The 23,866-nt window shown below is 38.0% G+C and overlaps 2 protein-coding genes across 2 annotated transcripts in view; one reads left to right on the top strand and one right to left on the bottom strand.

The window, feature by feature from the left end:
* Window positions 1-346: 346 nt before the first annotated feature.
* Window positions 347-15,100, top strand: LOC117290640 (cell division control protein 45 homolog). Its single transcript, XM_033772153.1, has 18 exons — window positions 347-487; window positions 2,070-2,222; window positions 3,018-3,155; window positions 4,862-4,927; window positions 5,382-5,453; window positions 5,882-5,989; window positions 6,571-6,632; window positions 7,063-7,113; window positions 7,844-7,963; window positions 8,323-8,394; window positions 9,033-9,191; window positions 10,097-10,151; window positions 10,532-10,582; window positions 11,078-11,133; window positions 12,490-12,712; window positions 13,404-13,525; window positions 14,002-14,078; window positions 14,496-15,100. Exons 1-18 carry the CDS (start codon window positions 437-439, stop codon window positions 14,558-14,560), a joined length of 1,701 nt encoding a protein of 566 aa, XP_033628044.1. The 5' UTR covers window positions 347-436; the 3' UTR covers window positions 14,561-15,100.
* A 462-nt stretch (window positions 15,101-15,562) lies between these two features.
* LOC117290087 (probable ATP-dependent DNA helicase HFM1) overlaps window positions 15,563-23,866 on the bottom strand; it is a 35,012-nt gene continuing 26,708 nt past the window's right edge. The window contains exons 29-34 of the mRNA XM_033771335.1: window positions 23,304-23,447; window positions 21,748-22,663; window positions 20,921-21,150; window positions 18,868-19,052; window positions 17,210-18,069; window positions 15,563-16,915 (exon numbers count right to left, since the gene is read on the bottom strand). Coding sequence (XP_033627226.1) covers window positions 16,852-16,915; window positions 17,210-18,069; window positions 18,868-19,052; window positions 20,921-21,150; window positions 21,748-22,663; window positions 23,304-23,447 — 2,399 coding nt within the window. The 3' untranslated portion in view covers window positions 15,563-16,851. The remainder of the gene's footprint in view (window positions 16,916-17,209; window positions 18,070-18,867; window positions 19,053-20,920; window positions 21,151-21,747; window positions 22,664-23,303; window positions 23,448-23,866) is intronic.

The following is a 23,866-nucleotide window of genomic DNA, read 5'->3' on the forward strand; positions in this document are numbered from 1 at the left end:
TACCTTTGACCTTATTTTGTCAACATTTCTAGGCACTATGATTTAACACTGTGGAACTAAATAACCATAAAATTATAAATTTACTAACAAATAACCATTTCCAAAAACTATTTATTCATTTGAAAATATTAACTATCAATCTTAAAGTTTATTTTTTTAATAGTCTTGTGCTTGCATAAGTCTTGTATTCAAAAGTAATTTCATTGACCTTTCGCACCGCATAAATTTGTCATTTTAGATAACCGAGTCCGAAACTCGACTATTTTGCATCTCTTACTAATTATCAAAATATTCCGCCTACCAGGCTACATCATTCCGCGGGAAAGTTAAAGGCGACGTACATTGAATGAGTGAAGAAAGAGCCGATATTTTGCTGTTGTTTACAACTCGTCGCAACGATCAGAAGTGATATAAACTACTGCTAAACGAGATCACAATGTTTGTTACGGATATTCGGAAGGATTTTTATGAGAAGGTGCTTCACAAGGTAAGTTGGCCGTCTTTCTTTTATTACGTTCAGCAGATTCCTTTTTTTCATTTCATCCAGTGGAGAGCTGTACTGCACAATCGAATCATCAGTGTGCCCGGGGATAGCACAGTGACAGTGACAGTCAGTCAGTGATGTGTTTTGTATGATGACTCAGTTGACAATTGACTTGATTGATTGAAACCATGTGAACTTTTAAAACATTATTTGTACCTTTGTTGCATTGGTCAGCAGCAGTCAGAACACAACGTGTAAACTTACACTAACGCTGTTAGTTTAAATAAAACAAAAGTGACTGATGTTATTGTTAGTATTCAGCAGTCACTTTTGTTTTATTTTTAATAAATAAATATTTTTTGTTTTATAAAATATAATTTATCATACAAAAATAATATTATTTCGAAAAGTTTCCGTATGGGCTTGTCACCACCACTTTTTCATTCGATATGAAATAATATTGTATATATAATTTAATAACCTCGAATGAGATTACTTCTATCTAGAAACTATAATAAGGCTCCCCTGTCACTTTTTTGTGAGGTGAGCCTTATATACCGCAGGAAAATACACTAGTTTCAAGGTAGAAGTAGAATGAGATATATCCTTTTTTGTAAAAGTGAGTGAAAAAGTGGTGGCGCCATACGGTAGTTATCAAATTCTATAACTTTCCGTATGGCGCCACCACTTTTTTACTAATTTTTACAAAAAGGGATATCTCATTGAGGTAAATTAGTTAGATACTATATTATTTCATATCGAATAAAAAACTGGTGGCGCCATATGGAAACTTTTCCATCAAATTATTAGTTATTATAATATTATAAAAGCTAATTTATAATTGTACTGTGTTATTTTTTGTTAATAAAGCACAAATGACACTGAAAATGTATTTTGAGTTATTGTTTCAACATGCATTAAGGCACTTAGTTTTATCTTCCCTGACATTGGATTGGCAAATGTTAAAGCCTAGATAGATAGTTCCATAGTTCCATGCCGTTGTGACCTCGTAATATTCACAACCTCTGTTGTGTCTGTTGCCCTGTGATGCCCCTTCAGATATTTCCCACAGACTGGTTAGGATTTTGCAATAATAGTGGAAGTGCCCTTTGTAAAATTATGAAGTCTTTGCCCTCTCAAAGATGAAATTCCAGGCTGGCTTTTGAATGCAATGCAATGCATGTTTTCCTTCCTCCAAACTCCATGGTGTACTTTACTTTAAGGCCGAGATAAAAAGAAACATGTTTAGCGTCCGGCTTTTTATTTTTTATTTTTTATTTCAAGATGGCCGCCATTCTTTGTTAAAATGTCAAATATCCATTGTTTTTTACTACTGCTGAATTACACAAAACATTAATAAAACATTTTGGTCGAGGCATTCAGACAAGACATTCAGATTGTTTTTGCTGAGATGATTTAAAATAACCCTATTTCAAAAAGAAGAAGAAAAGTGCATACAAAAAAATAAAAAAAAATAATAAAAAAAAGGAGGCGGCCTGTAAAATGGAAGCGGGTGGGGACACTAAACATGTTTCTTTTTTTACTTGGCCTAAAATCCACTACCATTTTCTCTTTCCTGTTCCAGCGCGTTCTCGTCTTGGTGTCATTTGACATTGATGCAATATGTGCCTGCAAGATTCTACAGGCCTTGTTCCACTGTGACAGTGTACAGTACACCTTGGTGCCAGTCGTGGGTAAGATGGACTGGGAACGAGCTTTCTCGGAACACGCTGAGCAGGTATGTTCAAAAGGCATAATATTCTTCATAATCTCATTTCCCAATTTTGTTTACCTTCAGGAAATCTGTAAGATTATTGTTGATTATAGTTTGGCCCTCGTACTCAAGTTATCATACAATACAATTGTACTTTTGTTCAATGTTGTAAAACAAACCTGCAATTTTTATCAATGAATATTGAAATTGTTGGTTCGTTCATTTTCAATTTTTTTACGGATAACTTTCCGTATGGCGCCACCACTTTTTCACTCATTTTTACAAAAAGGGATATATCAATCAGGTAAATTAGATACTATATTATTTTATTTCGAATGAAAAAGTGGTGGCGCCATACGGAAACTTTTCCTTTTTTACTTCCATATGATTACTAATGTTTCGCAGCTCATTTGTTTTTCACTTTTGAGTCATATTTTAAAGCATTTAGTATAATTTGACCTAAAAAAAAATCTTAACTAATAAATACTAATATAAACAGTCTTAAAAGCATATTTTTATTAGTGCTGAGCGAATAGTGAAATTTTGGTACTCGGATACCGCTGGCCAACTATCCAAAATTAACCGGATATTTGAATAGTTTTTTCACCGCTAGAGGGCGCTAGTAAATATAAAAAAAAGAGGGAAAAAAAACCCGAAAATTTTTATGCATTTTTTTTACGCCTAAAATGTTTTGTTGTTTTTAATGTTTCAATATGAAATGTTTGTTTTAAAAATAATCAGAAAGGAAGAAAAGATGGACTAAATATTTGTGCATTACTTTACATTTAATGAGGGTATGTGTTCGATGATTTGTCACAGCTTGAGTTTGTTGTCATGATTAACTGTGGTGCAACGCTCAACATTCTGGAGACTCTCCAACCAGAGGAGAATGTGACGTTCTTCGTTTGTGACAGCCATCGACCAATTGACCTTGTCAATGTCTACAATGATACTCAGGTGAGAATTAATTAAGAACTCTCTCCGCGGTAATGAAGTTAAATTACCAGAAGTCCCCTCGATCCACTAAAGCAAAAGCAGTAGTCCTAGCCGATGTTCTACCGTTGCCCAGGTAGTGTTAGGTTAAGAGCACCGGATTCAAGCTCTGGCATTCGATCAGCAGAGTGTTGGTTTGAATCCCGGTTGTGACACTTGCTACGTAAAATTTAGGAGGTAGTGTTTTCTGCTCTACCGGCCAGGCTTCGGATTGATGATACCCAAGCCTACACCCTTATGGATTGTAAAAGGGGTAAACCTGTTTCAGCCCTAGGAGTACACGTAGGTGGCAACGACCTCTGGAAAGCCCACACCTTGAAGTGGCCTTCAGGCCTTGTGTGTCTGGCGAATTGCATGAAAAAAGAAGAGGAAAAAAAAGTAGTTAAAAAGCAGTACAGTTCTTTTAAGAACTGAGAATAAGTCTCCCAAAGTCCGAAAATCCGCAGTAGTATTGCATAAACTAAGACCTCAAGTCAGTTCTCAAAAGAACATGTCTATAGGCTAGCAAGTATACACACACTGCAAACCAAATATAAATTGACACCCATGTACCTTCATCAAATGTAGATGAAATCTTAACTATTGATTTGATATTTTGGGCAATCTTTTTGTAAGTTTTTTTTTGTAAAGTACTAGTAGCCCACCATAACTTAGCCCACCAGAGTACCAGACTAATACACTGCTTTTTACTCGCCCCCCAGGAAGTTTCAGTAACCCAGATATTGTCATAGTATACATGTATGTACCTTTCTGATGTATTAAAGGACTTGGGTACCTTTCCAAAATGTCCATAGATTTACATTAAACTTACAGGGTTTGAAGATAATGATAGTGGAAAGCCTCCCTTCAAATATTACTTACTGAGGTGCTGTAGTTTTTGAGAAATGAGTAAAACAATGTGATGAAAATATGATTGTAAATAATTAAAAAAAAATCATCTCATTAAACGAAAATTATTTTCTTGACATTGTTTTACTCATTTCCCCAAAACTACAGTACCTCAGCACGTAATATTTTCAGGGAAGCTTTCTACTATCATTATCTTCAAACTGTGTAAGTTTAGTGTAAATCTGTGGACGTTCTGTTTTTTGTCCTACAAAAGTTACATAGACCCTTTAATGGTAGCAATCACAACCAAATTAATGGTTAAATAAAGTTAATTTCACACACTGAGCCCATTCAAGGGCGTAGTTCAAGGCCTGAGGTAGGCATTGTGCTAACCAGTATCTTTTCCCCTGGTTTTAGTGGTTAGTTTGTGAACTTAAAGGAACACGTTGCCTAATGGATCGGTCGAGTTGGTCTTTGAAAAGCGTTTGTAACCGTTTGATATAAAATGCATGGGTACAAAGATGTTGTAAAAGTAGAATACAATGATCCACACAAACATGCCTCGAAATTGCACGGTTTTCCTTTAACCTCGTCGACTACCATGGTCGGCCATTTATGGGAGTCAAATTTTTGACTCCCATAAATGGTTGACCATGTTAGTTCTCACAGTAAAAGGAAAACCATGCAATTTCGAAGCAAATTTGTGTGGGTCATTGTATTCCAACCATATGCATTTTTATAAAAAACGGTTACAAACGCCTTTTATAGACCAACTCATCCGATCCAAGGCAACGTGTTCCTTTAAGTAAGAGACTGAACTTTGATGTTTTTTTTGTCTTCAGGTCAAACTGCTGATAACACCTGAAGAATCCATCCCAAAATATGAGGAGATTTTCAGAGATGAAGAGGTGAGCAGGTTTTAAGGAAGGAAATGTCAACATCAAATATGAACATAAGGAATCCATAATTAATCCAGTCCATAGCAAACAGATAACCTGGCAAGCTGGTAGAGAGCTTACAGCCAGTGTTGGATAAGTGATGGTATTGCACTTTTGATTGGTTCTCTCTGCTTTATAAATTATAACAGGAGTCCTGCAAAATTCCTGGGTAGAAAGATTTGACCATGTTATTCAGATAACAGGGCCCAAAATACCCACAGGCAAGAGTCTGGTAATTAGCTTTGGCCAATAACTCAACCTCAACCGAGCAAGTCCTGCAGTTTAGTGTTTTTTTTTCAAGTTTAGAAAAGTTATCTGGCCCAGTAAAAATGCTGAGTTATAATCCTAGAGTCTAGTGGAGATTCTTTTAAAATTTAAGTTTTGATCTTAGTGTAATTCACTGCTCTTTTTTCCTCCTCTTTAGTCTGACGAAGACGATAGTGGACATGAAAGTGACGGCTCGGAGCCAAACGGAAAGAGGCGTCGATATGATGCGGTAAGAAATCGGGTCTTCATATTTTCTTGAAAGAAGTAAATCTACCATCAAAGAGTTTAAGAGGTCTTCCTTAGAGCCCAGTGAGTGGGCTATTTGAGGTTTATGTGTGACGTCGCATAAGCAAGGCTTGTATTAGAATTTGAAATGTAAGGGCCGTGTCACACGAGTTAATTTACAGGCAACCAGTTCCAGGCAATCTCCAAGAAGAGAAGGCAGTCACATTCGAACGTTCACATATTTTCAGACATTGTCTGCAAAATTACTCAAGTGCTTACCAAAGTGGTCCTGTAGAGCAAGCACTGCAGTTGGTTGCCTCCAAGTTGCCTCCAAGTCGCCTGTAAAAGTTTGCCTCGTGTGCCAATGCCCTTACATCAAAATCACCAAAAGGCTTGAAATGTGACTATTATATTTCTGATGGTCGTATGCAGGATGCCTTGGAGAGGAGGATGGAGAAAAAACGTCTTAAGAGAGAGTGGGATGAGAAGAGGCATCAGCTGTTATTTGACTATGAAGAGTTCTCGGGATACGGTCAATCAGTAAGTCACGAAACGTCTTAGATTCTTAGATCCTATAAACGGAACGCAGGCAGTGTTGTAGCCGCCACGGTTGGCGCTGCTGGGTGGGCCTGCCCAGGACTCACAATTTTTTGCCCAGCACTCTAAGCATTGTGCCTCCCAGCACAGTTTTCCCCCTAGAATAAATCATAAAATTGTACACTGTGCATTGATCTGAGACACAGCTGATGATAAGGAGTATCAAATGTCACAGAGAAAGAACACAGTCAAAAGGCCCTGCGACTTATTGCATGGCCCCGTAACACAAACAGTTTGTAAACCTGGCATCGTGCCTGAAGACTGCACTTCAGCAATAATGGCCCCATAATTAAACATGAATAATTTTGTTGATTCCCTCGCCCTTAATAGTGGAAAAAATGATTTATTATACCCACCACTAAAATTGGTCTAGCTACAACCCTGAACCCAGGAAGCCTAGTGATTCGGCAAACCTCAACATAATGCTACCGAAACGCATGGAAATCATCCAATAAAGCAGTGTCATGAAATTGGGCCCAGGTTTGATTGTTGTAAGGAAACTTTTAATTCTTGACTTTGAACAGGCGGCAATGATAATGTACGACTTGGCTTGGAAGATGTCCAAAGACACAAATGATTTACTCTGGTAAGTTTTGGATAATTTGGTTAAGTGTAGCTTCAGACAATAGGAGCAAAAATTTCTTTTAAAATATTAAGTATAATTTCAATAGATGTTATTTGACAAAAATAGTAATATTCTCTATACCGCATGCAAAAATGACATTCAATGAATCGTTGTGATAGCCGCTGCTAATACATAGGATTCAAACTGCCTCTAGCCCCCAGACAATTGCTTTGTGGTCTAGCAATGCAAAGGTTGCAGGTTTGAATCCCAAGTGATTCCCTGTGGATTTTTTCACAGAACTTGGGGGAAAGCGCAGTGCTGAATACACATCGTTGTTAAGGGTAACTCCAAGTTAAATTAAGTGTTATTTCGATAAAATCTGTGGTAGATATCAAAAGCAATTTTTGTGAATTCATAACTTAACCCCTGTATAACGTTCACTTTTGTGTAGGTGGGCTATCGTTGGTTTGACCGATCAACTACTCTCCAAGAAAATAGACAGGTAAGATAAATGTTTTGCGAATTAAGTGTCTTCCTCAGCACTTGTGCGTGCAGGCATCACTTGTGCGTGCGGGCATCACTTGTGCGTGCAGGCATCACTTGTGCGTGCGGGCATCACTTGTGCGTGCGGGCATCACTTGTGCGTGCGGGCATCACTTGTGCGTGCGGGCATCACTTGTGCGTGCAGGCATCACTTGTGCGTGCGGGCATCACTTGTGCGTGCAGGCATCACTTGTGCGTGCGGGCATCACTTGTGCGTGCAGGCATCACTTGTGCGTGCGGGCATCACTTGTGCGTGCGGGCATCACTTACAGGCAGCACTTGTGCGTGCAGGCTAAAATGGAACGGTCTACATGGCATACACGATGAGGTGGTCATGTTTGCCAAACTATGAGTGAGGTTGTCACTGAAGGTAGCATTTAAAAGCAAAGAGGTCCCCCTCGCTTTTAAATTGTCAGGGCAAACACTAATTGAGTAAACCATACTTAGCATTAAATTCTGGGTCTGGTGTCGCCCACTTACCTTGCTTGCAAAATTGTTTACCTGTTTGCTCTGAATACAAACGTTTTAGCATCCTGTACAAATTGTTTCTGGCTGAATCAAGAATACATTGAAGCTGTGGCATCATGTCACAAAACAGGACAATTCTGTCTGCTGTGTCTTTAGTCTTAGAGTAATGACCAATTGGCTTCACAAGTCTCCTCTCCCATCCTTTTTTTTTTTCCTTTCAGAGAAACGTACGTCTTGGAGGCGACAGATTTAAATCGCCACGTGGCAAGACATAATCACCGAGGGGAAGACGAAGATGACTCCGTCTCCATCAATTCCATGAGGATATCATTCACCTCGGAGTATCCTTCGTATATTTGTTTACCGTAACAGTTATTTTTTCTTTATTTTACAATTTAGTGTTGCCTACCCTGTTTTGTGTTGTATCATTGTAATGAGCACATCCATCACATGCCTCTGCTTTAAGAAAAATTTTCAAAATGTGGAAGTAAATGACTTTTGAGAAATGAGTTAAACAACTTTTTGTAAAAAAAAAAATATTTTCCTGACCAATACGAGCTTAAATTTTCAGAGGTTTGTTATTTTCATATAAAGTGGACAACCCTGTCTTTGACACTTACCAATTTGCCTTGTGATTTTTATGTTTTTAAGTGATTTTCTGATTTAGTTTGAATTAATTGCCTTAATATTTGTTGAACAGACTTCAATTGGCGTTGTACAGGCATTGGTCATTATTTGACAGTCTGAGGCACTCATCGTACACAGCTTGCAAGTAAGTCATTATTCCAGGGTTCCCCCATAAAGGCACTAGACACTTATGGTAACAACTCAAAATAAAATAATGACATAAAAACTTGGTAACAAGCATTGGAGAGCTGTTGATAGTAGATAAACATTGTGAGAAACGTCTCCCTCTGAAGTAACATAGTTGTTGAAAAAGAGGTAATTTCTCACTAAAATATTTCAATCTGAGAAAGACTTTAGGCCTGGAGAAAGACTTTAGGACTGAAACCTTCCTTTCCCAGGCATCTGAAAGCTCACGCTTTTGTGCAACAAGGTCGAGGGTGTTTTTCTTTCATTATTCTGGTTCAACTTTGATGACCAATTGAACCAAAATGTTCACAGATAAAAAAAATAAAATAATCTTTAACATGTGTTGGGATACACCAAGTGAGAATACTGGTCTTTGACAAATACCAAACGTATCCTTTGCCTTAAACAGTTGTCCGCTGGCCAAATGCCAGGTAAAACACACAATGACCAGAAAATAACCACCATTAAGTGTAGAATGATTATTTTTATGCTCAGTATATTGCAATGAAAATGGCTAGTGTTCAACAATTCTAAAAATCTTAGATTTTTATATCAGCTTTTCTCTGTGTTATTTTGTTTGTCCCCTTTTCTTTGTAGCCTTAAGTTATGGACGTTGAAGGGGTTCAAGAAGCTTCATGAGTTCTTGGCTGATATGGGTGTGCCGCTTTCTGAATGTAAACAAAAGTTTTCCGCTATGGACATGGGCCTCAAGGATAATGTGGCCGAGTGGCTGGTTACATCGGCTCGCAAGTTTGGGTGAGTGTACATTTTTATCAAAGGTTCAGGGGTCGATTTCTCAAAGACAGTTCTAACTTAGGACTAGTCCTAGGAGTTTAAAAAAAACTTAAGGCTAGTCCTAAGTTAGTCTTAACTCTTTCCACCCCAGAGCACATTGTACGAGAGAATTATTAATTTTTTGAACATTCACGATCGTAACACATACATCAATTCAACTTTGTGAGACTGATTGGGTAAAGAACAATAACATTGTTTTAAAATGATTAGAGAATTTTATATATTTTAGAATTAGTTATTATTTCCCCAAATTGTGAAATTTCCCTTGAAAGTGAAGTGCTCAAATATTTAATTATAACTTTTCAATAGAAATGTGTACATTGTGCAGAATTATGTAAACAACTGAAAATTACCTGACTTGACTACTGCCGCTTTAGTGCCGCAAAGTCCCCCAGTGGACAAAATGAAAGATTTGCTGTTAAAGCCAATATACACTTTTGGCAAACAGTATTGTCCAAGTTCCACACTTCGTGTATCACAACTTATATATAAAATAACAAACCTGTGAAAATGTAGGCTCAATCGGTCAGCGGAGTCAGGAGAAAATAATGGGAAAACCCACTCTTGTTTCCGCACGTTTCGCCGTGTCATGACATGTGTTTAAAATAAATCCGTAATTTTCGCTATCGAGAATTGATATTGTTTCGATGTTTTCTCAAAAAGTAAAACATTTCATGGAATAATATTTCAAGATAAGTCTTTCACCATTACCTTCTGTAAACCCTGTAAGTTGTTTGTAAATCTGTGAACTTTTATTTTATTTTCTGTACCGAAAGAGTATGATAAGAACTGTGTGGCCTCATAGTTCACAAGTTTGACGGCAATTTTTTTCAATAATGACTTTTCTCTTTGATGTCTTCTCTCAGGTTGGAGCAGATAACACTCTCTTCATTTCAAGCTCAGTATGGCTTCAAGAACAAGGTGATTGTTTATTTTTATAACAACATGTGTTTGAATTGGTTAGAAACAGAGTTTGGAATTATATTTTATATTAAAAGGACAATTTTGTACCCCTTTTGAAATGGACATACATACATTATTTTCAGCGACACTGCATTACAAACTGCGGTATTAACATTTTCCAAACATATGTTTTGATTTGATATTTTGATCATAAGTTTGTTTCATATCGCTATGATCTTGTTTTCTTCAACTTGTTATTATTGTGCATGAGATTTGTCTTTTTTGTTTGTTACTAGAGTGTTATTTTTCTTTGTTATATTTTTGACAAGTGTTTCTTTATTAGCAAATGTTTTCCTTTGAGATCAAATTAACTTGTTTTTGTTTGTTTCGGTTGCCAGTTCTGTGCATTTGACATTGCCTATGCGGTCAATGCTCTTCTTGAATCAGTTGTAAGTATATTTTATTCTTCTTTTAGTAACCATACATTATTTCTTTTTACTCCAACATATATTTACATTATTTGAATTGACTGTTCTATAACAAAGCTGCAACGAAAGTGCTCAACCGGGCACCAAAACAAAAAGTTCCCCCCCCCCCCCATGGGCAGATTTCATTGGCTAACAAACAACGCACCAATCCAAATTGGCCAATCCCGGGGAGGCCCGCGAACCATCCCACCTGGTAAACTTGCAATGCATGAGGGCGCCACCCATAAGTGTATAGTAGAGCATAAAGCATTTTGATTGCAAACTGCAATAAAATGAATTTTACTGTCATGTTGCACCTCCATGTTTAATTCAGTCCACACTTGACATCACGCACTTGAAAGTTCTCCTAGCAGTTCATGTTCAAAAAGCATTCAGTGTAGCTGGACCAATGATTTGACACAATCTTTTTCCTGATTTTCGAAATTGTAATGAAACTTTTATTCTATTTTGGCACAGGAGATGAACAAGACCTTAGAGGGCAATTTCTTGGAAGCACTCGACTGTCTCTCAAGGTAATTGACTCTTTGACTGTACACTTTGTGGTATAAAATGGAAAAATATTTTATCAGACTCAAAGCAGGCCAGGAATTACAAAGAGGCCATGGCCTCCGTTGCCCCTTCTGTTGGCCTTGGTGCCCTTCAAAAGTTGTCCATTGTTTGTCAATGGATGTGCCCTTTACAAAATGAAAATGGCCTTGCCCTTTCAATATTTTCAAAGAAGAAATTCCAGTCCTGTCGAAGCCATTATTTGAACACAATATTACACAATTTAAAAACAAAAGGCTGCTGGATTTGTCAAGTCACGTGTTTACTGGCCCGATCTTAAAACTACTGGCCCGATCTTAAAACTACTGGCCCGATCTTAAAACTACTGGCTGCCGGCCTTTGGTCCCATGTGTAAGATTGGAGCCCTGCATGTTTTTTTTTTTTTTTTAAGTTCAAGCTACATTATAAAATAAAGAGAATAATAACCCATTTTTAAATAGCGCGTTTCACACCCGGAGGGCGTCCCAAAGCGCTTCACATTATTACCCCTGCCGTCGATTTCACCAAACTCTTCCTAACTTAGGATTAATGTTAGGACTTAGGACGGGTTCAGTTCCGTATCCAAATACGTAGTACGCATTAAACCCATCCTAAGTTAGGACGGGTCACTCGTCCTAACTCGGGTTAGGATTAATCTTAGCGTTTCGTGAAATCGGCTGCTGGTCACTGGGCCTTAATTCACTCATTAAACCATCCTAGCTCCCTGGTGGGGAGTATACAGCCTTGTGCACGTTAATATGCACTACTCGGCTAAATCAATCACAAGAACCATCTCTGCCCTCACAGGTACCCATTTACCCCTGGGTGGAGAGAAGCAATTAAAGTTAAGTATATTGCTCAGGGAAACAACTGTCACGACCGGGATTCAAACCCACACTCTGCTGAACAGAAGCACCAGAGCTTGAGTTTGGTGCTCTTATCCGCTCGGCCACGATCACCAATCTACCTCTTTTACTCTCTTCAAAAATTCCACAGATTACACAATCCTTTTCACAAGAATTGTTTTACCTTTGACTTCTTCAGGCTAAGGGTAAAACCAAAACAAAAATTTAAATCTTTTATTCCCCGATGCAAATTGAGCATTTATTAAATCGTTGAGATATTCACTGCAAAAAATATATAGGATTCGTACTGCAGCTAGCTACTGGGCAAACCCGGTGGTCTAGTTGGTAAGACACTGCTCTAGAATTGCAAAGGTAATAAAATATGCCTGTGATTTTCGTTTCATGGAACTTGGGGAAAGCACCGAGGATACAATTCTAACAAACACTGGTGTGAGGGTAAAAGATTTTAAATTAATTTTTGTACTTCTTTATGGGCAGATCAAATATTGAAAAGCTCGTCCACGGTCTAGAGCTATCCAAGCGACAGTTCCGTGCGACCGTCAATCAGGTCCAGTCTCTACTAGACATGAGTCAAGTCATCTCGGCTGGCTCATTCCTCTATGCTTTCATCCCAGAAGGAACTCCAGACGTCAATTACTTCTCCATGCCAAACTGTCTTGGGATGCTTGCTAGGTTCACGCTTGAGGCCTATGTTAAAATGGTAAGTTTTTTTAACAGTTTGTGGACAAAAGATTGAAAAGCACCAAGTCTAGAGGTTTATTTAGATTTTCAGGCTCTTGGCGATGAGGGTCTGCGGATCTCCTCTCCAGGCAAAGTTTCTATCTATATTTGGTTTGTAGTAACACCATGCGTATATCTATATCTGGGTTGATTAAGTTCTTTTGAGAACTTGTCTCGCTTTAGATTATACTACCGCGGAGTAGAGTTTTTGTAATTTGGGAGATTTCTGTATTCCTGCTGAGTAGATTTTTTGGAATTCGGGAAAATTCTCAGTTCTGACAATGACTACCTGGGAGGAAGATAGGAAACTTAGTGGATCTAGGGGACTTCTCGTTATTAACCTCATTGCCGCGGAATGAGTCCTCAATTGGTCTCAACGATTCGACGAGCTTACTCTGATCATTGTCAGGAGACTAGGGGTCTACCAAGTTCTTTCAAAATCCTTTTCAACTGTTGTCAGTAAAACAGTGGAAAGGAACATGCATTACAAGTCAAAACTTGTTTCAAAGAACTGTGCAGATTCAGAGTTTCAAACGAATTAATGGGGACCATTTTAAAGTGGATACAAATGACCGGTTGACGAAGGTTCAGAAACTGCATGTTTGTCTTCTTTGTTTTTCCAGAAAACTATGTTTATGTTTCTCGTTGCTCTTTGTTTCTTTTCGTTCCAGTCAAAGAACAGGAAGGCTAGAACGCTTCCACTTGTAATGACTGCACCTTTAAACCTTGAGACTGGGACGCTGTTAGTTGTTGGAATACCGCCACTCCCGGAGCTGGAACAAAGCTCAAGAAAGTAAGTCCTGATTTGGGGTTGAACAAAGAAAATATTGGCTGAAGCAGGATTTGAACCAACAACCTCCAGATTAATGTGCTGGCGCTGTATCAACTGAGCTATCCAGCCGTCTCCATAGCTTGTCAATATCTTTGTTCGGGGGTGCCAGTGAGAAGCCCTACAACTGTTAGCTGCCGTGTAGCCAGAGAACACACCCAAGTTTAAGATACTATCTAGGAAAGCAGCATCTAGGGGGTTGGCTTAAGGGGATGCAACTTTTTATTTCGGATAAAAAATAATAAGCATTTGTTGTGGTGCCCTGTGCTTTTGCTGTGGTGCCCTTTGCAAAGCTCCAATGCAAATTTTGATTTTCCTCATAGAAGTTCCCCTTTCCAAAGAAAAATTGCTGTGCCCTTCAAAAGCGAAGGTCAAGGTCTGCATATGGTTAACATGTTGAGACATTTTTTTAAACTACCATTTTGCTCTCTTTTTTCCAGTTTCTTCGGAAGAGCTTTCGAACAAGCTGGACAAAAGACAGGCTCAAGGATTCTCCACGACAAATTTGACTCATCAGGTAAGAAGAAATGCCTTTGGCTTTTATTAAAGCTTTCTCTAATTTAACACTTTATATTTTAACTTCAGTACTAAACAACCAACATACAATGAAACTAAAGAAAGTATGTGAAACCAACATACATAATATTATGGTTAGCAAATTATTTTAAACGGAGAAGTTCAAAACACACGAATGGCAATTAAGTTTCCGTTGTTAATGCCAACAGAGCTGAAGAAAAAGAAAATAAGTTACAATACTAAATATAGATAAATGAAAACTAAATATTCCCAAAAGTACATTTTCAGCTGTCTATAAAAATAGCTACATAAGGTTGTAAATGTATGTTGAGATCTATATGGGGTGTCAATGAGAGCAAGAGACTGTCAAGTTTGAATGTTAAATCAATTTTTATCTTTTGTCTATTTGGATTTGCAGTAATCGAAATGAAGAATGAAGATCGGAGTAAATTCTTTGATGCCCTTATCTCGCTGCTGACATAGGAATACAAGCTCCATAATATCACATACTGGGTACGTACATAGTCCTTTATCAACATCAAGTCATACACATTTCACACAAGATTTGTGTGTACTACTTTGGGGTACCACCAGAAACTGATGTCGGACTTATTTATGCGTATACAATCGTTTTTGAAGGAGCTTGTCATCAACAAAAAGTTGTACAAAATAATCAGAAAATAAGCCTGTGTTTGTAGATTGTACATAGTGTGAATTATTAAGATGCTTAAACCTATGCCATTATGTGAAATATGCTAGCTTTATAGTGTGATGATATTCTAATGAAGCGACCATAAGCTACAAGAACTGACCATGATTCATGTTGTTCTATATGAGCATCAACTTGCAAGAAAATTGAAAGGATTGTGTACTAACTTGTCCATGTGCCATCTACACTAGTTTGTAATCAGTTTATAATGCATTAGCTGAAAAAACGCCCGTTACTATGGGTGTCTAAGCTAGTTAAAGCCATTATACACTTTCGATACAGAAAAAGAAAAAAAAAGTTCACAGATTTACAAATAATTTACAGGGTTTACAGAAGGTAATGGTGAAAGCCTTCTCTTGAAATATTGTTCCATGAAATGCTTTACTTTTTGAGAAAACATTAAAACAATATAAATTCTCGATAGCAAGAATTACGGATTTATTTTAAACACATGTCATGACACGGCGAAACGCGCGGAAACAAGAGTGGGTTTTTCCGTTATTTTCTCCCGACTCCGATGACCGATTGAGCCTAAATTTTCACAGGTTTTTTATTTTATATATAAGTTGTGATACACGAAGTGTGGGACTTTGAAAATACTGTTTACCGAAAGTGTATAATGGCTTTAAGAGTTACCAACTTGAAAAAAATCATACAGACAAGGTAGTACAACACATCATTTAAAGACAATGTTAGTCTATTCATACTAGTTGGTATGACACTGCTCTAGAATTGCAAGGTCTGGGGTGTGAATCACACCCGAGTAATATGCCTGTGATTTCGGGTACTGATTATACAGTGCTAACACACATCAGTGTATATGGGTAAAACCAAAATAAAAAGTCTACTAAGATTTTAATTAATAACCCTCTTGTTTAAAAAAAAAAGTTTTTGCACAGTTTGAAAATATTAAAACTAAATGAATATTCAAGGAAGTTCTTGCTATAAATATCTTTAAAAATAAATAGTCCAAGACATTGAAATGTGTAAAACACGAGCGCAACACTAATAAATATATTATCAGTCTTCTAAAACAGAAAAACATGTATATATTATCTTTTGTATATTAAATATAGTAAATTACGATTTGTGATAATTTTTAATTGTACATAGAATTCAGTAAATAGTTTTAATTTCTTTCAATATATTAGTACAGGGTGAGATTAAAGGTAATGTCATTCGTTTCAACACAACTAGAAATATATTAATCTTAGGTATAAATTTAGTCCTTCTTTACAAAATATTTCCCAAACAATTTCCAAAGGTGGGGAAACATCTGAAAGTTTCGTAAATTTCTATAATAACTTATGACATGAATGTAAATAAAGTGTGAAAGATATAAATATTTAGAAGAAACAAAAATTGAGTCCTTACTTGTTTTATATAAGGGTCATGGGTTTACATCCCAACAAAATAAGTAGTTTGTGGTTTTTTGTCCCACGTGACTCAAAAGAGATCAACCCGTTTGAAAAATACAACTTGCATACGAAAAGTTGACTTTCATTTTGGTCACAACTTGAACTTTCTCAAAGGTCAGTTTAAGTAGACGTGTTTTGTCAGTTGATACACATTCCACAAATGTGGTTAGGATTTAAACATCATTAGGATTTAATCAGCTTAGGAACAGCTGATTGAATGTAACTCCTTGGAAAAAACGTTCTTGTTGAGTTGGTAAAACATCCATGGTACCGTAATACCCCTATGGCGTTCCATAAGCCCAAGACGCCCTCCGTAATGTCGTAATGTACCGGTACATGCACATAAACTCATTGCTACACACGTTGCACTATTCCACCGATAAAGAGTGTTTCTGTAAGCCGCGATCCTGCCATGTGGTAGGGTGATCTGAAAGTTTTTCAACAGCATCCGCTAAGGTTCGATAGTAATTTGTGCGGCGAGGAGAAGTGGAGCAGGGGATTACAATACTTGAGTGCGAATGAATAACAACGCCTTGAACCAAGACTAAGATCTACAAAATTCACATTAGTAGAAGAGTACCTTGACTTGATGTGAACTCTGAAATAATCTGAGATTAAGAATGGTGGTGATGGAATAAGGAAGTCTCTCAGAATATTCCTTGGAAGATCTGATCAAACAGGGCTTGTGCATCATCAGCAGCTTCAGGTGAACTGCATGGGAGATAAGAGAGGGTATGGAAAGTTACAATGTATATTTTAAGGGTGAGTGTACATGGTTTGTTTTTTTATTTCCTGCGCCGACCGGTCGCTAGCGATCGGTTTAAAATCCCATCAGACTTAAAACAAGATCACACAGTTTTCAGAATGAATGTATTCGATCAATTTATGACTAAATGGTGCATGAAAGTGTTAATCGAGAAAGACTTACGTTAGGGTTGAAATATCAGGTCATTAACTATTTTGTGCATGAAATCATATCAAAAAAGGGAAAATAACAAAACTCACTGGTCGGGTACTGCAGAGAAGAAGTTTCTTGTTTTCTGTCTTCTCAGAAGTGGACTGCAAACTTGTCTTCTCCACTGTGTGCTTCCACTTTTTGAAGACGTTGGAGTAGAGTGTAGAATCGCCTCAGGAGGAGAGCCAAGACTTAACTTTGGAGAATGGTTTTTGAGTTGTCTTGATGGTGGTGAACTTATGTGATGCAGGCCAGGGAGGTCAGACAGCCTGGGACTTATTGTCCACCTCTTCGGGAGACCACCTCCCTGTCTTGCACGTGACGAAGGTCTTGGAGTGGCGGCATCCGATGATTGTGATTGTGAAATTGCATCAGGTGGATTCTTAGAGACCAGAGATGCAGGTGACATTTGCCCATAGTCTACTAAGGGCGGGGAAAATGTCGTTGGAGAGATTTCTGGCGAGTACATCAACGTCATTGAACCAGGAATTCCAGCGTCATCTTGGGTTGAATCATCTTTCTTTGATACGGCTGTCACAGATGAGAGCGGGCTTCGGTTCTTTTGACTTGATAGAAAAGGACGGGGATTAGATTCCTGGGAATCAAAGGGTACAGGTTTGTGTGACGGCTGAAATCCATGACGTTGGGCTGGAGCTGGAATATCAGAAGATTTTGAAGAATTCATGATTCTATGGCTCTGCTGGATTGAGGTAGTAGGACGAGCTTTATCAGCTGAAGTTGATTCAGTTGGATGAATATCTGGACGTTGGTTTGGATGAGTGATTTGGGAATGGAGAGGACTTGTATCAGTCAGTTTTGGCTCTGCAGTCCTTGCTTGATGTCTAATTAAATCGTCATGTTTCTTCTGGTGAGAAACTGGAGCAGACACAGCCTGGCAGTCTCTCTGAAACTGGAAATTAAGAAAGGAATTAATTTCCAATCAAAACGCTCCTACTGATGTTGGTGGTCTGAGATAATTTCTTTTTATGTTTGTGTGCTGGCTCTGATAAAGAGCTGGGCCCAATTTAATAATGCTGCTTACTTAATCTGGCATTAGGTTCCTACGTCAAGCCTACAATTATAAGGGCCCTAAGCGTGTATTTCTGTGGTAAGCCTAAAACTGTTTTGGAGAAAATGCGCTTAGCAATTTGTTTTGCATAGCAAAAATTACCAGGGAGCCAGTCACAGACAAGACACATGCTGTTGTACTTTGGCTTGTAACATGTTTCTGCTCAGCAGGTTTGTTTGTGATGCTAAGTTTTATTGTGTGAAAATAGGCCCAAGTTGTACACACCAATTTTCTCCAGAAAAAAAATATAAACAATTATGTTGCGACTTCTTTTAAAATGGTTCTTTTCCTTATCAGATCCAACATTTAACACACAAAAGACTACTTAAAATTTAAAACTTGCTAGGTAGATAATGTTCTTTTGAGAACTTGTCTTGCTTTATATTTTACTACCGCAGAGTAGGTTTTTCTGGAGTTTGGGAGGCTTCTCAGTTCTGAAAAGAACTGGCCTGCATTTGAACTACTACCTGGGCAGAAGGTAGAAAATCGGCCTGGACTACGACTTTCGATAAGTGGATTGAGGGGACTTCTTGTTATTTACTTCACTACCGCGGAGTGAGTTCTTAATTGGTCTCAACATTTCGACTAGCTTGCTCTAGTCATCATCAGGATGTTGATGATCAAGAAACTGTTCCTTACCATTCCCGCTGTAGATCTTACATTGATAGCTTCTTGAGACTCCACTTGGAGACAGCTGTTGAGAAACTCCTCATCTGAGCTGGAGTTCATTGTGTACTGATTACTGTCAAGAATAAACTCTTCATCCGATGAGATGCTGAAGTGTTGGTCCTCGTTCAAATCCACTAGCTGGTCTTGTCTTGATGCTTCAATGTAAAAGTGTTCAGAATATTAGGGGTGTTTTTCTGCTGAATTGTTTAATATTGATAATAATAACTGTTTTTATTAAGCGCCAAATTGACAAAGGATACAAGGTGCTGAAGAAAGAAGCAAATTAAGACAGAACAAAGATGCTGTTGACCAGGCAAGACTATGGGGAAAAGGTGGGTCTTGAGAGCCCGTTTAATCTATGAAGGCTGATGGGACACTGTTGGAGTTGCTGGTTTGGATAGTTCATTTTATCACTCACAGATAAAATGCATTATTCATTGGACACACACAACTGTTGTGGTGCCACCTTGGCGAGTTTTGTCATGTTGGGTGGGCTTGCTGTACTCTGTCCAGTTCGTCTTTTTTATGACCTTGCACATTTTCTAGGGTTTTCCCGGGGTGTCCTTTTGCAATGGCCGGGGCTCCCTAATTAAACCAATCAAGTGCAGTTACGTACAGCAACAGCGTTGCCACGCTGCATTTGTGCGGGAACTTCACTTCGGTTCAGCTTCCAACCAAGTCAACGCCCAAATTTTGTTGCCAATACTGCTAGGTGTTGGACCCACCCAGCCAACTATTCCATAATCGGGGAGCAGCAATGGAATTTGTTTATTTTTTAAAATATTATTTATTGTTGGTTTATTAAAAATTCAACATCGCAGCCCAAGGGCTGAATTGAGTTTAAAAGATATACAACAAGAAGTCACATAACAAAAACATTAAAAGGGAAGTGTTTACAGAAAAATTGTTTAAAAGATTATTTAAAAGATTATTTATAAAAATAAAAAAAATAAAAAAATAAAAAATACCCTGCAAAATGCCTGAATAGAAAGATTTGACCATGTTATTCAGATACGGCACAAAATACCATCTGGCCCACATTCAAGAGTCTGGTAATTTGTAGCTTTGCCCAGTAACTCACATCCGAACAATTACTTCAGCCTAGTGTTTTTTCCAAAAACACAATTATGTACACTTTGTTTTTACACTGGAACTTCTCAATCCAACTCTCAAAGTTCAGCAAATTTAAAAAAGAAGGAAACATTTTAGGTCAAGTTATCTTGTCCAGTAAAAATGCTGAGCTACAGGACCTTTAATCTTGTTGAGATTTGTTCAAAATTTGGGTCCCAAATCAAATGCAATTCACTGCTCTTTTTCCATCCTCTTTATAAATAATTTTAGTCTGAAGGCCGGTTTATAGTCGGTCGCAAGATGGTCGGGCGGTGGTAAAAATCTTGATGCGCGATCAAAAAAAGACACAGTTGTAGGCCTCGGCGATGACTATAAACTGTGTTGCGCGTCCAAATTCCCATCGCGCGACCGACTATAAACCGGCCTTGATGTTTAAACTTGTTTTAGCTTCTGGGCAATCTCGGTTGTCTAATTAGAAAGACATCTGCTCTATATTGGCAATTGGTTCGAATCTCCACCCGAGATTCTTGTGATTTCCTTTCACAGAGCTCAGGAAATTTGTACTTAGTATATATACAGTGCATACACGTATCGGTGTAAGGGTCACAAAAACAAATCTTCATTATCCCTATGCGAATTTTTTAAAGCATCTATTAAACTGCTTTATAAATACTGCCTTAAATAAGCAAACTACCGACTTGAAGACTATTTAATCTGTACAATATTCCTGGGGTCGATTTCACAAAGAGTTAGGACTAGTCCTAGGAGATATACAAATTGCATGGATAGTCCTAAGTTAGGACTAGTAACTAGTCCTAACTCGAGATAAGACTAGTCCTAACTCTTTGTGAAATCCACCCCTGCTATACTTAAGAAAACAACATACACCTGATAATTTTTGAAAACAATTTTTGTTTTAAGTCTTAAGAACAATCTTCAAAACTATACATACCGTTCATCATCTGATGCTGAAAGACTGGTGAGTTACTAATGCAAGTCTTACTGGTCTTGGGTAGTGTTTTTGTCTCTCCAGTTGTTGTGTATGTACAGCTCCTGGGTCTAGTTGATGATAGAGACTTTGTTGTATTTGTGTTGGATGAAGCAGGACAGGATGCCAGAGCTGATTTTGCTGTTCTAAATTCATTGGCTCTGCTACTGCTGTCATCAGTGGATGGTGCTTGTCTGAAAAATTAATTTAAAACACACTCACTGTCCCTATGCATTGGTTGGTGAACCTTAGAATTTGTTAAGCCATTAGGTTAACAACAATTTATTTTTGTGAGTTACCAGAAGACCCTGCGGTTGAAAAAGCAGCATTATGTCAAGAAAAGTAGTTAAGTAATGAATTTATTAATGAGTGATTCATTTTAATGTAAATTTTGTAAAATGTCGCTTGTTTTATGACATTGTCTTTAAGTTTGTATTGTTTGTTTTATTTTATGTGAATTGATAATTTTTGTGGTTAACCTGATACAAAACACTTTGCGTTTATAAGACAAAATAAATGTGAGGATTCTGAAATAAAAGATCACAGCCTATTAGCTGATGTTTGAAGCTTTGCATGGTGTGAAACTTGCGGGTAACACCCATGTAATAAATCTCAGGAGAACAAAAAGTATGTTTTTTATTTTAAGGGGTAGAGATCTCCACAATCCCTGAACTAAGTTTCATATAAATCAATCATGATTGTATTGTCATTACATTTATAACAAAACGTCAGGTGTTTGTCCTTTGGACATACACAAAGCTGTTCCAGTTCTATTTTATGATTTCATTTACCTTGCTGCTCCTTTGTTACTAGAGGGCCACATTGGAGTGAGTCCCATCGGTGGTGAGGAGACAACACTAGTGTCTTCTGTAGGTTGTTTGCTTATAGGAGACTTCCAAGCAAATACCTGACCTCTGCGCCTAACGCTTTCTGACAATGATCCGCTTGGTTGTGTGGACATGCCTCCATACTGACCATGTGGCTGTGGATGGAGGGTTGCTGATGATGCTGATTTGTTGATGCCCGACCGCTGCTGTTGTTGATCATGATACTGATTCCCTGACGCTTGTTTAAAGGTTGTTGAATTTTGCTGACGAGGATCAGGTTTTTCTTGTTGATGTTGGTTGATTGGTGCTGACTTGAAGGTTGCCATTTGCGGATGTTGATCAAACTGTTGCTGATCTGCTGATGCATATTTGAAGGTGGTTGAAACTTGCTGACGTGGATTGTGTTTTTCTTGTACATGCTTGTTGATTGGTGCTGATTTTAACGTTGCCATTTGCCGATCAAACTGTGGCTGACTTGATGATGTTTGTCTGAAGGGGTTTAATACTCGCTGACTCAGACTAGGTTTGAGCTGGTTTGTGGATGTTGCACTCGCTGCTTCAAGTACGCGGGCCGTTGGCTGTTGCCCAAGTTGTGGATCAAACTGTTGCTTATTTGCTGATGCCTGTTTGAAGGGGGTTAATACTCGCTGGTGTGGATTGGGTTGTTTGAGCTGGTTTGTGGATGTTGCACTCCTCCCTGCTTCAAGAACGCAGGCCGTTGGCTGTTGTCCAAGTTGTTGCCGGTTTACTGATGCAGGTTTGAAAATGTTCGAGAGCTGGTGTTGTGTATTTTCTTGTTGTGGATGAAGGGTTGCTGATGCTTGATTGGGCTGCTTATAAGTCGCCATGTCCCAAGGCTGCTTGTTAGACTCGTTAAAAGCTGCAAACAAATAAAATTTACTTAAATTTGAGTTGAAAACTTCATGAATTTTGTTGTAATGACTGGATGTGGAACCAGGTTGGCTCAGTGGTTTCTTCCCCTGCCTTTCACCTCTGTGGACCCCAGTTTGAATCCCACCTCAGTCCTTGGAGTTTTCATTCCCTACCCAATTGCATGGGTTTCCCCCGTTTGGGTTTTTTCCTCCCACATCTACAACTGAGCATTTCTTGTCATTTCATAATCATTCTGTTATTTGCGCTAATTGTGCTGTTGCATGTGTAATAAAAAAACATATGTATAAATAAATAAATCCTGGGTTAAAAATTGTTTTTTTTTATCTGGACGGCCAACATGTTGACAACTTAGTATTAGTTGAAACTTTGCATGGTGTGGATACATAGGAAGAAACTATAAATAAATAGTAAACTTGTGGGTACAACCATGTGTAAATCTCTTTTGTTGGAGTGTTGGCTCTTCTCCTGAAGACGAGCAGAGTATACTGTTAGAAGCGTGGAGACCACACACCGGCTCAGCCAACACTCACACAGAGATTTACACATGGTTGTACTTCCAAGTTTACTAACTACTTATACTTTCTTTGTACATTGACAATCACTGATCTCAAGTAAATCCTACTTACATTGACTGCTGACGGGGTCAACCTGGGAGCTACTGTCCAAGAAAAAATCCTCTAGGTCCGTATCTGACCAAGACATATCTCCATCCTCGATATTCCTTTTGTCTACTACCCAGGGCGTCGTTTCTTCAGGAATTGGAAGCGAATCTAAAAGTAACACAATAATGTGTAATTTTTAGATGAAATGAATTGGTCATGAATAAGGGAAACAATGGGCCTATAATGCAGACTACAGAAATAAATCTCTTCTATTGTTTAGACCCAATAAGCATTTAGATAACCAATCACAGATGGTATAAACTATATTATTTAAAAACATTTATTAAAATTACTATTTTGTGATTTTGACAGAGCTGCAATTCTCCCTGCTTCTGCAGAAAGTTCACTGAAAATAAAATAACCTTGTCATGCTCTGATTAACAAATTCGAAAACCTCCCTAATTATTGAAGTTGGTGTTGAATGTTATTCTAAATATCATCTCCCTCATTCTCCTGAAGACGAGCAGAGTATACTGCCAAACCGGCTGTTTTCAGAGCCAACACTCACCCTAAGAGATTTACACATC

This window comes from Asterias rubens, chromosome 5, assembly GCF_902459465.1.
Source record: "Asterias rubens chromosome 5, eAstRub1.3, whole genome shotgun sequence".
Classification (NCBI taxonomy): Eukaryota; Metazoa; Echinodermata; class Asteroidea; order Forcipulatida; family Asteriidae; genus Asterias; species Asterias rubens.

Bases quoted from the DNA above. Each gene is read 5' to 3' on its own strand.
- LOC117290640 (XM_033772153.1), top strand. From the start codon at position 437: ATGTTTGTTACGGATATTCGGAAGGATTTTTATGAGAAGGTGCTTCAC. The intron at 4,928-5,381 runs GTGAGCAGGTTT...CCTCCTCTTTAG, and splicing joins AGATTTTCAGAGATGAAGAG to TCTGACGAAGACGATAGTGG. The intron at 7,964-8,322 runs GTATCCTTCGTA...TTTGTTGAACAG, and splicing joins AGGATATCATTCACCTCGGA to ACTTCAATTGGCGTTGTACA.